This window comes from Tiliqua scincoides, chromosome 3 (assembly GCF_035046505.1).
Source record: "Tiliqua scincoides isolate rTilSci1 chromosome 3, rTilSci1.hap2, whole genome shotgun sequence".
Taxonomy (NCBI): domain Eukaryota; kingdom Metazoa; phylum Chordata; class Lepidosauria; order Squamata; family Scincidae; genus Tiliqua; species Tiliqua scincoides.
The window spans coordinates 150,038,670-150,054,755 of NC_089823.1; the positions used below are offsets into that span (position 1 = coordinate 150,038,670).

At 43.1% G+C, this 16,086-nt stretch overlaps 1 protein-coding gene across 1 annotated transcript in view; it reads right to left on the reverse strand.

The window, feature by feature from the left end:
- The window catches only part of CTNNA3 (catenin alpha 3), an 808,499-nt gene that overhangs the window by 57,665 nt on the left and 734,748 nt on the right, over window positions 1-16,086 (reverse strand). The window contains exon 14 of the mRNA XM_066622270.1: window positions 13,303-13,395. Within this exon, the coding sequence (XP_066478367.1) occupies window positions 13,303-13,395 (93 nt within the window). The remainder of the gene's footprint in view (window positions 1-13,302; window positions 13,396-16,086) is intronic.

Here is a 16,086-nt window from a genome sequence, read left to right on the forward strand (position 1 = left end):
TGAGTCTCATTATTCAAGTGGGTTACACTCCCAGAACTCAGGTGGATGGCAAAAATCATACTATAGTAAATCAATTTAAAAAACAAAGTCCTGTTGCTCAGGTGATTTAAAAACAGCCTTGCTGACCTTTGTAATGTTGAGACAGAGTCATTAAGATGACAATCCGACAATCAGTCTCTCTCCAGGTCCTTAGAAAGATAATAATCTTTCTTTCTGTTCAGGGGGAAGGGAAGAAGTCCCTTGGAGAGAGAATGATTGATGGATTGTCAGCTGGCTGCCCTCTCTCTAACTATTGTAAAGGACTGTCTTCCTTTAATTTAAAGGGCCCTTCTCATCCTGTTGAGATAAAAATCTCTACAACAATAAGAAAAGCATTTTAAAGGGATGCATTTTCCCCCTTCTCCAGGGATCAGCACATTCCTTCTCATTTGCAGTGGCCATTCCTGCTGAGTCAAATCTGTGTATAAAAAAATCAGTGTATAACAAGGCTGGACCTGTATTCCTCTCCATCCCTTCTGGCTGACATAGGGCCCAATCTGAACTAAATGCTGCCCGCAAAGCACAGCAGCAGCAGCAGCACAGACTCTGCTGTATCCTGCAAGCAGTTGGAGACCATGCATGGGCAGAGAGGTAAGTAAAACATTTTTTAACTTACCCTGTTTACTGCAAGCTTGCACAGCTTCCAATGGATCGGCTCAGATCTTCACCAGCTGTTTATTGTGAAGTCTGAGCAGACCCAAGGGGGCACATGCTAAACATGAAATGATGGTTGGCATACCAGCAGAGAAGGCCCTGCCGATACTTGCCCACCGTCCACCCACAACACATCCACCCATGACAAGTTGACATATCTTTGGATGACTCCCTCAGCCTCTGTTCATATTGCCTCTTTATTCAGGTAACTGGTGTTAAGTTGTATAAATTTTAAATCAGTAGTTCCCAAACTTTTTAGCACTGGGAACTGCTTTTTAAAACAACACTCTCTATCAGGACCCATCTAGCTTTACTTTAAAAAAAAAAAAGTTTCACTTTACCATCCGTTCAAGCCTCTGTTTTTATCTTTTTTACTATGCTGGGGCAGGGGACTACCTTCTGGAACATTTTGTGAGCTCTACATACATCAGATCAGGTCCATTCTGGTGGCCTTGCATTCCCCTTCATCTGACTTTTGAGAAGGACCAAGATGTGTTTGCCTGCTTATGAGTAAATGTGCATGTGCCTCTCAGTTTCCATAGGATAATACATTTTTCCTTGTCGGCATGGAGAGGAGAAACTTCCTTGCTGAGCGTTTGTTGGGGCCTGCATTCATCGATTTGGGACCATTCTGGTGGTGCTGCATTCCTCTCAGCCTTTGAAGTGTAGTGAGGCATATTTGCCTACTCACAAGTAAATGCACATGTGTGGTTCAGTTTCCCTTTTCATAAGGCTCAATACCTTTTCCTTGTTATCAGCTTGTCAGTTTCACGACCCATAAAAAATCTGCTCATGACCCACTATTGGGTCCAGACTCACAGTTTGGGAAATACTGTTTTAACTATTGATATGGGTATTTTATTCTATAGACTTTTTGGAGGATGCTGTTTTCGATGTGCCTGCAGACTTCAAGTCCTTGAACATGAAAAAAATCAGAAATCTAAACCATCTAAAGCAAGTTGAGAAAGATGAATTCCAGTCTCTCTCAAATGGGACTCTCTACCAGTAGGACTGTTGAGCAAGAGGCGGGAAGCACTGGCAGAAAACCCACACACACAGAGCAGCACATGTAGGAAGGAGTGGGGAGGCTGCAGCAGGAAACTTTATCCTGACTCTATAGTGTCTTCACTACACTCCTAAGCAGTACTAGCTGAATTCAAATGCTCTTTAAGCCAATGGATATATTTATTTACAAAGACAATAAGAAGCTTCACCCCCTAAGGCATGAGCTATGGAGAAACTGCTCAGTCATTTTCGATGCCCATCTTCCTTCCTCCTACTACATATAGGCTCTAATTTTCAGGAATTTGCCTGGAAGCTTGTATTTCAACTTGTTGGTTTGTTGTTTTTTTAATGATGGCCAGCCTCTCTGCAGCTGTCTATGATTATACCATCTGCCTTGCCAAAAGGAGCTTAGAATAAATGCTTGAGGAGGGATTACTTTGATATTGTAAGAGGATTGGCCAACATTTTAAAAAACTGCCAATGCTGGTCTGACATATTCAGAAACAAGATGGTAGCCCCCAGGTGTAGAGATTTTCTCATTTGTGTAGTCCCCATGGTACAAAGCAAACCTATTACAATCTGGAAGACTGCAGAGCAGGGACAACACCTCTTTGCTGGATAAATAAACTGGTCCAGTGGGAGACACTGTTGAAATGGAAGGCAAAAGACACATACCACACTAATGATTAAAGAATACGCAAACAAATATATGTTTAACATTGGCTGATCAGCTCAAAATGACTCATCATGGAGGAAGAGCTATTTCACTATCATTAAAATGGTTCACATTTCTGTGTGCTTTTCAAAAGCCTTTGGACATGTCTGAAAGCCCAATCTTATCCTTCTCCACCCCCTGCTGGTGTAGCTGCATCAAAAGCAAGTATGCTGTATCCAGTGGGTGGGGGTAGCGTGGGAAGGTTCAGAGGGGAAGGGAGGCTTACCTCTCCATAAGCTTCCTGCTCCACAATGAGTCTCTGCACCAGTGATTTCACTGATGCAGGTCCAGGGAGTCAAAGGGGGGAGGACTTGAAAAAGAGGGGATAGGATACAGCATGCGCCATTGCTGCTAGATAAACCCCCTCCTGCAGCCTCCTTATCCCATCCTGTCCTTCTCCCTGCCCATTTCATTTGCTTGGGCAATGAGAAACACAGAATGGAATAGTATTTTATTGGACCTAATGTAGCTCAAAATATATTTTGAACCAGATGCATTCTCCACAAAGCAAAAAAGAAGATAAAATGAAACAGGATGTGTACATATCTGGGATTGATAGGTACTTTATTATTTGGTTTTAGGAAAAATAATGGCCAAATTTACTCAACTGCTTTGGCGGATTTTTTTAAAGGCAATAGAACTTGATTTTTTGAGGTGATTTTGAGCTCAATCCTGTGGTCCGCGACACAGAGCTGTGCCACAGACCACAGTCGCAAACGTGCCATAAGGCATGTTTGTGGGGCTCACCGCTGGGCTCCTGCTGGTGCTAGCCCAGCACCAGCTGGTGCTGGGCTAGCACCGGGCGGTGACCCAGGTTCCGCGGCTCGGCAGTCTCCTGGACTGCCGGGCTGCGGAATGGGAGGCGGGGGCGTGGACGAGAGAGTGGGGGAGGCATTCCGGGAAGGGGGGAGGCCGGCGGGGGCGGGTGAGAGGTGTGCCAGGGGGCAGGCGGGAGGTGTGTCGGGGGAAGGAAGAGAGGTGGATCCGAGGAGCTGTGCTCTGCAGGATGCAGGGCTGCGCGCCCTACACGAGTACCTTTACTTTAGCGCCAACCTTTTGGACAGCGCTAAAGAAAGTAGCCCCATTGCGGGGCTGCTTACCTTACTCGGGGGAAGGGGACGAACATCCCCTTCTCCCAAGGTGCCTCCCGCGGTAGCACAGGAGGCGTAGGATTCGGCGGGAGCCCTCCTGTAGCTCCTGTAGTTCAGGACTGGGCTGCCCGGCAGCTGCACTGATCTTGTGAACACATCCATATGTGGAAAGATTGTGAAGGGCCAACCCTCTTTTCCATACATTTTGCAATGTAGCAAGTATGAACTAGGAACATATTGGTTTTGATATTTTAATAATGTGTTAATTGGATTCAGGTAAATTTTAATTAAGTTTAGCCACTTAAAAAAAAACAAGGGGACCAGTTAAACAAAAATGAAAACAGCAAAATCTGTTCTGCAAGAATAACAGTTGAAAACATCTCCCCCCCCCCACTATGTGCGTTTGACATTTTACTGTTCTCAGAGTAAGAGGTTAGCTCACAACTAAAACATAAATGCGATGCATTTACAATGAACTGTGAAGAAATTCTACAGTTATGTTAGATGAATCATTTAAAACTGTGCAAATGATGGAGATTACCATTTCTCTTCAGTTTTGGAATTCTGACAGTTCTACTAAACCTCAGGTAAACACGTTCCGTTCATTGCAAAACATGTTCCATACACTGTTTACAAGGTTTGTGATATTCTTTGGCACAAATATCAGGGTTCGTGATATTTTTAGATGCTAAATCATACATTTAAAACCTTAACAAGCAACATGTTCAGAAGCAAGATTCTCTAGGTCATTCACTCTAACTTCTATACTAGCACAGTGCGATGCGGCTCATAAATCATACACAATAATCAGACTATCGGGATTGATCTCTATGATAATCTCCTCTGATGTCTAAGTCACAGATACAAGGACTTTTCAGATTTAAGTGGGACAAGATTTAAATATATTGCCAACTGAAACAGAAGTTGAGGCTTCCTCACAGCTACATTAAACTAAATTTTAACATTCAAACCAGAAATTGAATTCTGTCTCTCACTTTATAGTGCTTGAATATCTCTTCGTCCTCCTCTTGCCCTTTAATAATGCAAAATGCAAGATATGACAATACTGGTTGAGTATCCCTTATCTAGATTGCTTGGAATAGGATGGTGTCTGGATTATGGAATAATTACATAAATATAATTAGAAAGATATTGCTCTTTTTACTGTTACCCATATGGATGTCTGCTGGCCTCTCTGACATTTTTCAACAAGGTCTATACAGGTACACACCACAGAGCAGAGAACAGAACAGCCTGTACCTGCACTGTACATAGGGAATGAGCACAAGACCTTCAAATGTTCACACTATAGTAAACACTACACAAGTGCTCCTTGTATTTACAATGAGTTCACACTTCCTCTGTTCACACTTCACCAGTGCACCTTCTACAGTCCAGTGTGTTGCCTGCTCGGCTCTGCACTTTGCCACTTTCTGCACTCCTGGGAGTCACAGTGCCTCAAAATTCAGAGCCACAGAAAAGTCCCTGCAGGCTTGCTGCACTGAGCCCATGCAAAATTTAGCACTGAAGCGCACCCTATAAAGCATTGCGACTGAAAAAAATCCCTGCTGGCTTCCTTGCTAGGTTGCGCTGAGCATGCAAAAACTGCCTACAACAAAAAGTTTGCTGCTTGTGAGTAGCACCTGCCAGGTTTGGGAGGGGGAGGAGAAGGTAAAAAATAAAAATCTTAGACAAAAATGTCTGGATTTCAGAATAATCTGAATTTCAGATGTCAGGATAAGGCGTTAGCTACCTGTATTGTATTTTTAGTTACCCCAACCCCCATAATTTCATTGGTTGTGACTGCTGGGATCAGTACACTTGCAATGCAAAAACTTCACACCACTTATTTTGGATTATGAAGAAGTACTAGGTGAGACACATTATGGGTGATAGCCATAATGGCTAGTTATGGCCTGATACAATCAGCCGGTTAATATTGATCTATACAAAGTGGGAGAATATTTCATGGAGGAAAAAAATAGAATAATTATTTTTTTTTTGAAGGAAGCAAAGCAAACCTACCAGAAGTTTAAAAACAAATCAGTAGGTTAGCTGCATTGCCAAGTGAGTGCATTGTATTGAACCAATGAAACAATGAACGTGATGGAGCTGCCTGCACCTTCCTTGCCAGTGCTGCATTTGGAGGCCCAGAGCAAGCAGGTAAGGCACTCAGCAGCAAACGGGCATGGGGAAGGTGGTAAGTAGGCGGGGAGGGGGGGTTTCAAGGCAGGTGATGGGCAGGGGGCAGGTCCAGCCCAGGAGGCGGCTGGGATCAGCAGAACAGCCCTCTGTCATATCCTAAGCCCCTTCCCAGGTCAGGCAGTCCTATATGGGGCCACTAAGACTCCCTAAATAGCTGGCAGAGATCCAAGTAGCCCATAGGGGTGTCTGGGATGTTACTCAGGGTAAGAGGAAAAATATCCCCTTACCCCGAGGAGACCTCTAGCCAGCTCCAAACTAGCACTGGTTACTGCACAGGCCAGGTGGCCTGGCTGCGCCAGCACTACTTATGATTGGGCTGCCTGTTTATTAAAGATGGGAGTGCACTTATAATTTTGTATATTATAGTAAGACTGCAATCCTATGATCATTTTCCTGGGAGTAAGACCCATTGAACTTCTGCATAAATATGTGCAGGTTAGGCTGCTTGTGCACTGTATATTTGTTTTGTAATTGGCCTACAGAAGAGATTCTTAAGTCAAAATGTGTTGGGCCTTATAACATCTGATTCCTGTAGATCTGTACTTTTCTCTTCATTTCTGATAGTGGCCCATTTCTTCTTTCTTTTGGTTTCATGTTCCTGCACATCTCTACCAGAAACCGCTCCTGCAATGCAATCATATGCATGTCTACTCAGAAGTCATACCCATTAAATTCCATGGGACTTCCTCCCAGGGATCGGTGTATAGGATTCAGTATGGGTTTAACAAGAAGATATTTCTTTTGACTCAACCATTTGATGGGATAATCCCATGAAGAGTTGTGACCTGCTGGAAAAGTATTGTCTTGTGACTTCTACATATATTGCACATTATAAAAAACAAATAAAGAGCTTTTATAGCCTATTACTTTCTTACCTGTTATGAACAGTAACTGCAGTGGAGCGCTATTAGGTTTTGACAAAGAAGCACAGCATGGAAATTCAAGAATGTAGAGAAAAACAAATAAAGAGGAGGTTCCCCAGAGACAACTGTAGAATAAGCTTGAAAATAAGGAGGAAGCTGAATTATTCTTTGTAAATGTCCTCAGTATCCAACTAGTAGCTGTTAGTAAGTGCCTATTATTGTTCTTTAGAGCTGAAATCAGGATGTCTTCTGAAACCCTTCAGTCTTCAAACAAGGCCAGTGTTTTGTGCTAGGATGTATCTCATACGTTATGTGTTTTTATAATCATCATAGCTGAAGGACATCTACTCCTTTAAGCACAATGTGATAGAGTCTCCTTGCTTCTCTCAAAAATAATGTATTTGGAATTTCAATGGTTTGGGGGGAAAAAACCAGCTTTTGCTTGTAACTGCTCAAGGCATCTTATTAACATAACTTTTATTGACTACATAGTCAACTGTATGGAGATCTATTCTAGCTTGCAGCTCACTCCCTGTTCCTTTCTCTTTCAGGCATGTGAATCTTACATGTATTTAACTAAAGGGAAAGAGCCAGAGGGAAAGAGATGCCAGCCCTCCCATGCCATTCTGCTCCTTAATGAAGTATCAGTCTCCCATCATTATTTATGGTACTAAAAAAAAATGGGGGGGAAAGGTATACATGACTTGAGTGTGTTCATATTGCAATATTTTTCTGAGCTTTAAATTTTAACACATTAGTACTGTTGCTTTTATCTGTGCCCTCTCGTTAAGCCATATATTAACCTGAAAATGTATTCAAGTACAATGCTCCTTCAGACTTCTATAGGTTGCTTCTCCTAGGATCAAGATGGGGTTAGTTTTCTGGTTTGGCATATCTCAAAAAAACAGAATTTTCTTCACTGCCGTTCTTAGCCTATTAAATTAACCTGGGCCTTTGGGGTGGGGGGTGTCCCCTTTTGCTGTTTTTGTTTCAGTCTGAATACTTCAGCAAAATGATTCTTCTTCCCCATACAAATTACATTCTTTTCTTTTTACAGGGCCTGCATTTTTAAGGGAATAGTTTCCACCACAGAAAAAGGAATTTTCTGTGCTGATTGATTCAGCATTAGCCCTGGATTTGCTTATTTTATTCTTTTTTTTTTTTTTAGTTTGTTGCACTTCAACAGTTGGCACAGAACAGTGTTTTAACACTTTTGTTATGCAATATGTTCATAAATCAATATGATTTACATGATGTACATTCAGTAGCATCTTGCACTTTCGTCTGGTTAGGGACCAATATATATGTACATTCAGCAGCAGCATCTTGCACTTTCGTCTGGTTAGGGACCACAGCATGGATGAAAGTTTTTTTTTGTTTGTTTGTTTTTAAAGATGAATATCAAAGCATAACCTTATTTAGCTTGCAAATTTATTTTGGCCAGAGAAAATGAAAATAACTATATAACACATGCAAAATACACACAAGACTTAAATAACCAGAAATAAAAAAACATAACGTTGGAAAATGTAATGGAAGGTTGGATAAAATCAAATTAAAAAGCATGCAGACAAAATTTGAAATGTGGTGATAACTGAAAATGACTGAAAGAGCAAAGCAATGAAAGTCAAGTGGATGAAAGTCAAGGTATTGCTGTACACACATGTAAACCAATAGATATGAACGTACATGCCAAATTTCCCACAAATTTTCCAACACAGCCCACATCCATCTTAATGTCCTTAATCTGAAGAGAAATAGCATACCTAGACAGAAATGTGCATTTGTGCACTCTCTTTAATCTGGCTACAAATTGATAACTTGGGAATTAATGGTGCATATCTCCATCCATTAATCTATATCATCGTTATGCCATTAAGCCAGAGAACTAACAAAATTTCTATAAAGATGTCACTGATCCTTTATTGAATGCATTCTTGGCCTCAAAAGACCTTTAAAAGATGTAAGATCCCTACATTCTGAGCCCAAATACTAGGAAAAATCAGGAAGTACTTGTACCTACTTTTGTGATATTAGAAAAAAAGGAATCAGTATGCCATAGGATAGCTTTTGAAAGGCTGTTATCTTCAAGGTTCCAATGGTCTTCCTGAAAATATTTGGTTGCCCACAGTGGGCAACTAGAGTATTGGATCTGATTAACTCTTGGTCACTTTTTGTTCTCTTTGGCTTAAAACAATAAATGTTTTGCCAAAACAAGAACTTGAATGCAAGGCATTGAATGCAAGCAGAAATGCACTTGTGCTCATGTGGGGTAAGAAGTCTAAAATTTCCAACAATATCCATCTCCATCTTCCGTCCTATGCTCCATATCCCATAATCTTTGTCAGCATCCATTAGGATCAATTTTTCTGGAGGGGTTGAAACTGCAGCTGAGAAGAGTGGACCAATAAAACCCCTTCTGTTAGGAGGACACAACTCATAGCTCTTGGGATCCAACAACACAATCCTATGCACATATACTAAGGAGTAAGTCCCACTGTGTTCAGCATGGCTTAGTCCTGTGGTTTTCAGACTCGTAGGGAGTTTGAATCCCGCAGTAAGTCTTTGCGGGGATGGGGGGAGGCAGCGGCGCAATCCGCAGGATCGCACCGTTCGGGGGGCTGCAGGGGCTTGGTGCACTTGGCCAAGCCCCCTGCAGCCCCCTGGGGGTGTGGGGAGCCCTGCGCGACCTTTGGCAGGGCTCCCCAGGTCAGGGAAGGTGACATCGGAGCGATTGTACCCCGCTCCACTAAACCGGAAGCGGCGCACAATCGCCCCACTTCCCCTTTTGATCGGGCTGCAGGGACTGGAGTGCACCCTCCAGTCCCTGCAGCAGCCGTCCCTGGCTGCAGAGAGCAGGGCGCAAACACCTGCAGGGCTCCTCGGGTCAGGATTCTCACTTTCCCTGACCCGAGGAGCCCTGCAGATGCTCACGCCTGGCTCCCCGCAGCCAGGGATGGCTGCTGCAGGGACTGGAGGGTGCACCCCAGTCCCTGCAGCCCAGTCAAAAGGGGAAGTGGGGCGATCGCGCGCTTGGCTGGAAATTGGTGGAAATTTTAGACTTCTTACCACACATGAGCACAAGTGCATTTCTGCTTGCATTCAATGCCTTGCATTCAAGTTCTCTGGTTTAGCGGAGCGGGATGCGATTGCTCCAGTGTCACCTTCCCTGACCTGGGGAGCCCTGCCGAAGGTCGCACAGGGCTCCCCGCACCCCCGGGGGGCTGCAGGGGGCTTGGCCAAGTGCACCAAGCCCCTGCAGTCCTCCTGAACGGCACGATCCTGGGGATCGTGCCGCTGCCTCCTCCCTGCCTCCTGGCTACCCCCACCCCTTAAGGGGAAAGGGACCAGGACCCTCAGGCTGGGGCATTGCCACGCCCCAGTTTGAATATCACTGGCTTAGTCCCAGGAAAGTGTGTATAGGATTGCAGCCCAAGTTACTTAAAAAATAAGTACACCATTTGACTGGCCTTGTATGCTTTATTCTTATTGTGACATTTCCCAATTCAGAATCAACATAATTTTTCTAACCCATTGTTGTATTTCCTATTCTCTGGGTCAAGCACAGTCAATATAAGATGGCAGTGCACATTTTAAGGCTTCCTACTGCAATGCTCTCTACCCCCTTCCCCCTTGCTCAGATCATGTAATCTTTCATTCTTTGGAAGTGTGACTGTGGTGTTGAATGCTGAACTGCTGCGGCCCATGAGGAGCAGATCTTCTTGGATACCCTCTTGGCTTTATTTTTAATATGACCCAATACAGAAGTGCGCACAGTTCTCAAAGGGCTCTGACAAAAGCCGGTTTCAAAGAGACAAACTGTTTACGAAAGAAATCATGATTCTGAGGAAAGGGCAAGTGGGGTCAAAACTGGCTGTTATATTCAAGGACAGCCAACCCGCTTTGAGGCGACAATGTGCATATAAATCCATTCTCAAAAGGGAAAAGATAGCAAGAGGGAGAGTTGGAAGGCCAAGCAGAAGCTACTATGAAATCATGCCATGCATCTTTTGCAGAACAACCACTTCACTGCGAGAGTTCTCAAAAGTTGCACAAACAGAGAGCTTGTCTGCGAATTCCATTTTGTATTTAAGATAGAAGATCTGGTTGGGTATCTCTCATAAAACAATACAAGATGAAAGAAGGTCACTGAATGTTAATGTCAGTGCTGTCTTTTGCCTTCTCTCCCCACTTCTGCTCTTCCATTACAATTAGGTATCCCATTCTTGGGTTTAGGTCATTTTGCCTGGTTTCATGTCACAGTAAAGACCAGTGTGGTCTGAGACCATTGGTACTATGGGCAGTGTTTTAGGCACATGATCATTAACATTGACCTGACCATACTTTCAAACCCCCTCAAAGAAAGTCAATATGAAGTGTTTATGCACTTATTTCTGTCACTGCATATCTTATATGCATGAATAACAAAGAAACAGCCTTCCATACAGAAAGTTTCTGAGGGAAGAGCTTTATCTGCCTTAGCCTTCAAAGGTAGTAATTTTAAGGCATAATTCACAGTCAAATAGGCAGCTGCAGTAGCTTAATTGGCAAGTGTTTAAGGCCTTATTGTTTAGTTATTCTTGGAGGGTGTCATCATTGCACACAGTATGTTTTCAGAGCTGTTGAAATTCAAACACAGTTAAATCGTTGGGGAAGTAAATGGCTTGGGTCCCACACTGTTTGTTGAAAAATATAGATACATTTTTGAACATCATAATATGGTACACCATCCTGAGAAGAGATTTTGCCCAGTTGCCAATAACAACTGGTCAATAACACAGAAAAGGAACAAACCAGTATGCCTTTACAGTGCACAACCCTCATTCCTTTTGAATGGAGTCTGCATTGGTTACTTACACCTGGTTAACACCAACCACCACAATATAATGACCCTTGTGTGCTTGCTTTTTTGTAAAATAGCACCTGTGAAGGTGAACAGGATCAGTGCTGTGATGTTAACCCTTTTCTCATGGTCTTGATAAAAATTGGTCCCCTGGCTATTATCTCCTCTGGATAGTAAACTTTCATTTCCTCCCTTCCACAGGAAATAGCAGCTGCAGAGGAGGGATTCTAGACTGAGACAGAGCAAGTGAAAAGGTTTAAACCAGTTTTGCTTGTGCTGTGGTCTTGATCTTGATTATTCCTCCAACTCTTCACAGCTGCTAATTCACTCTGAAAAATCAAGCACACAAGAGCTAAACTACATATTTAACATAATGTGTAGTTGCCTGGTGAGGATTATGATCCTCTGATTGCTCTTTCACCTGGACCAAAGCAGGTGTAGCTCCTGGAAAGTGTGTAAAAGACAGCCGCTGATCAAGGTTACCGCCTTCAACAGCTGCCAAAGTGTGACTGTTCAGCAGCCATCTGGCCAGTTTGGACACTTCTCCAATTTTATTTCACTTCCAGCAAAAAGGAAATAGTGGCTTTGCAGCATATGAGTTTAACTGAATGAATGGCAACTAAGCAATAAAGCTCTCAAGCCCAGACATACTGATCCCTAGGAAAGTATGCTGTTTTGCACACAGAAAACAGATTACAACTGATTGACTAGCTCACCTAATATACAGTTGCCCCTGCAAACTGAGCAAGTTCACCCATTGTTTATTGTCAGAAGGGAATTGAAAGTTTAGTCTTTCATCAAGTATGTATTAAGTATGCATTATGAGAAGAAAGAGTTTTTTCCTTGTTCTGGGGTTGCTCAGAACTCCCTCTTGATTGTTCTAGCACACGAAAATGAGGAAGTGTTATTAGCTATGTGACAGGCAAACAAAACAATTACCCCTAAGGTGTAATTACCACTAAGGTGATTTCTGTGATCATAGGAGTTAATCTTATTAACAAGGTGTCCCCAGCTGAGTTTTTTCTTTCTTTCTCTAAAGAAGTTGTGGTATCTGCATTGAGTTGTATGCAAGACTAATACAGGAGGTTTTAAAAAAAAAAAAATTTCCAAGATGCAGAGTGCTTTGGGCTCATTGTAATATGACTAACAATCCAACCAGACATAATCATTGGGGGAAAATAAATTCCAGGAAGGCATTTCTACCAGGTCATGGCTAACTCTATTTTCTTTTCTTCCAGTGAATTGTGGGTTTTAATGGAAAATTGCAAGATGCATGAGTGTTAAGGTCATGTGGATTTTCTCAGTCTTCTTAACAGTTTTTATTTTATGAGTCTTGTAGATTTTTTTTTTCAAAAATGGATAAAACCATGAACTTAATCAAATTTTCACATTCTTTTTCAGAGGAACACACGAGTCCCAAAGTTCACATTTCTGGAGGTCTGGCATCCTCCTTGAAAATAAGATACCTGCAGTCTTATTTTCCAAATGTTCATGTCACAGCCATTAAAATAAATTTAATATATATTTTCATGTCCTTTAATGAAGTCTGACTGGGAATTTCTCATTTAATTCTGTTCTCTCAATATTTACAACTTCATTGGGATGGCCTCTTTTGTGTCATTGTGTACCTATTTCAATCTAAATCTTGTATTAAATCATTTTTATATTTTGCATTTTATTATATTTTATATTGCATGTGACCCCAGTTTGCAAGGAGAGAGGTAAGATATAAATCTTTTAAAGAAAATAAATATGCACATTCAGAAATCAGTTGATGAAAGACATAACGTTTTGGCATGATTCACAGCCTGAATTGAAAGTACTCAAATGAACAACAGTACAGGCCATTTTTCAAAAACTTCTCAGTAAAACGAATCTGAGACATACCCTATCTGTTTTCCCTTCTGTTTGAATACTGGTGCGACTGCATGCGTCATGGTCGTCTTCAAAATCAGATACATCATCTAGTTCTTCAGCAGTCTGGGAGAAGAAAATACAAAAACAAAGATTAGAAATGAACTCTAGAAATAATCTGGCCTACAGGGTTATGTTTTTGGACATCTGTCAATGCTTCCTCAATAGATAAGACCTGGTATGCCCTCACTGCCTGAAGATCTTTTAGACCTGCAACAGCAAACTAGGCCACAGCCTGAAGGTAATATTGGGGTCCTGGCATGCTACCCTATTCCCCAACAGCTCCCACTCCCACACTGGATGTAAATACAGGAACAATGTAGGAGTTTAATACCATCCTTGTTACCTTTTCACCTTATCTAGCCAACTTTCAACTTTACTTTGTATAACACATTATTTTATCCAGTAGCATAGCGGAGGGTGTGCAGGGGGTAGCAATTGCACTGGGCAACAAGCTTTATGGGGGCAACAAGCTAAGCTTGACACTAGTGGCCAAAATTGTGAAAACTTTGGTATGTATGAATAACACCATCATTTTATGAATCATTGGAAAGGTGATCTAATGCAGAATGCAATTAAACCAACTGCACTGAAATTTCTAAATTCTATCAAAAGGTATGACCAATTAACCAGAAAATGAGAACACATCTGCCTTATGGATTTCAAAATGATGATACAGCATGGAACCAATAAGGTGTCAATATAAGTCAGCTCTCATTTCCATGTATCATAGTACAATTAATACATAATACTTCTGCTAACTGGATAAAGAGGCACTTTTTCAAGTGGTGCTCCTCTTACATTTAGCAGGGGAAGAATAACTGTCCCTCTTCCCAACACAATGTCTTTAACCAATAAGGGGCATACTTTTAATTTATTTATTACATTAAATTTGATTTTGCCATTGGGGGGGCTACAAAATCTTCTTTGACCTCAGGTAGCAGGTAGATGCCTTAGCTATGCCACTGGCTCGTGGGAGGTGGTAGCACAATTGAGTGGTGAGCTGCTGGGGGAAGGAGGCAATTTTCCTTCTATCTTCACTTTTTTAAAAACCTGGGCATGATGTCACTTTCAGTTCTGATATCATTATTATTTTGAACTTGGCACTGGCTACACGATCATTAGCTACGCCACTGATTGTATCACACTGAGACAGGTGTGTAGATGTATGCACAGTCTGTTTCTACTATATTTACATTTTACAACTGTGATCATTCTTTATTTTCTTTCATGTATTATTGGTGACAATTGTATGTTGGTTACCTATCTACGTGATAGGTTAAAAAAATGCTCTACCAGTTTTCTATTACAATGTTTTATATCTAAGGTTCCCAACCCATAGTCCGTGGACCACTGGTGGTCCACAGCGTCCCCCCAGGTGGTCTGCGATGTCTCTGGTGAAAGAAGAAAAAAATGCCCTTCTGGGCAGAAAAAAGCCTCTGCAGCGCCAGCAGTCAATCAGAGCAGCTCAGAGCCAATCAGAGCATAGCCTTTCTCCATCTTCTGCCTCCCCCCTCCACCTACCTTCCCTCCTTGTCTGTGAGTGCCCAGACAAGCAAAAAAGTGAAGTGCAGGTGCCTTGTAAGGTGCGCGTGTTTGTGCAGCCTTGTGGCTTAGCTGCATGCAGAGGAGATGTGCCCTGCTGCCCACTGCCACCAGCCTGCTGCCTCCATTCCTTCACCCTGTGCCTTCAGGTGAGCCCTTGCAGCCTGGTTTCTCAGATTGGGAGGGGGGGCTGAGGAGGAGGCGGTGGGGGGACCTGGGAAGGGGGAGGAGGGGGGCCTGAGGAGGGGGAGGAATGGGAATGAGGAGGAGGAGTAGGCTCCCAAAGGCACTGCTGGCTGGCTGGGGGGGTTTCCCTGGGAGTGGGTTTCTATGATTTCCCTGGGAGTCCGGACTCCAGCTGGCCAGGGAACACAGAGGAAGGGAGTTGGAGGCAGTGTGGCAGCAGGAGAGGGGAGAAACAGTATGCTCAACCCCCAGCCCTGGTACCTCCTCCCCAGTTGGCAGGATTGGGCCCCCTGGATGTGCTCTTCTAACACCCAGGGGTGGAGTAAGGGATCGAGGCAACCAGGTTTTGGCACCCCTTTTGGAGAGGGAAACAGGCAGCACCTCTGCTGTCTTACTACAAGCTGCCCACCCGGGGAAAAGCAATCCCAGAAGTTGCAGAACAGGCACCACTGTAGCCAAGCACAGCAGGTATAACCCCTGACTCTTCCTCCTAAAAAAGCAGCAGCAGCAGCAGTTTTGTCTATGGGGAGCCCTCCCCCACCCCACACTTGGCCAGTTCCCTATCTCCTCAGATTGCAATCCTATGCATGCTTACCTTGGAGTAAGCCCCACTGACTATAATGGGACTTACTTCTGAGTAGACATGCCTAGAATGGGGCTGTTAGTCACACTGTGGCTGTGATGAACTTCTCCAGAAATTTCTCCAATCCCCTTTTAAAGGCATCTAGTCTAGACACCATCATCACATCTTGGGGCAAGGAGTTCCACAGACTAATGGCAGAGTAGGCAGCTGTTGTTTTGTGGCTGCAGCCTACCTATAGGCTTGCTCACTCTCTATTAGCTCCAACCAAAGTAGTCCACAGCTAGAGCATGATAGCAATCAGAACAGGAAGTGAAGAGAGGCTTCCCCCCCCCCCCAAAGACCTTGCAGTGCACACCAAAAGGACTTTTCTTCCTGAGACATGCAGCAGCCATTCTGAGATGTCTCTCTGAGCTGGTGCTTCTCCCTCAGGACTGACCTGCCTA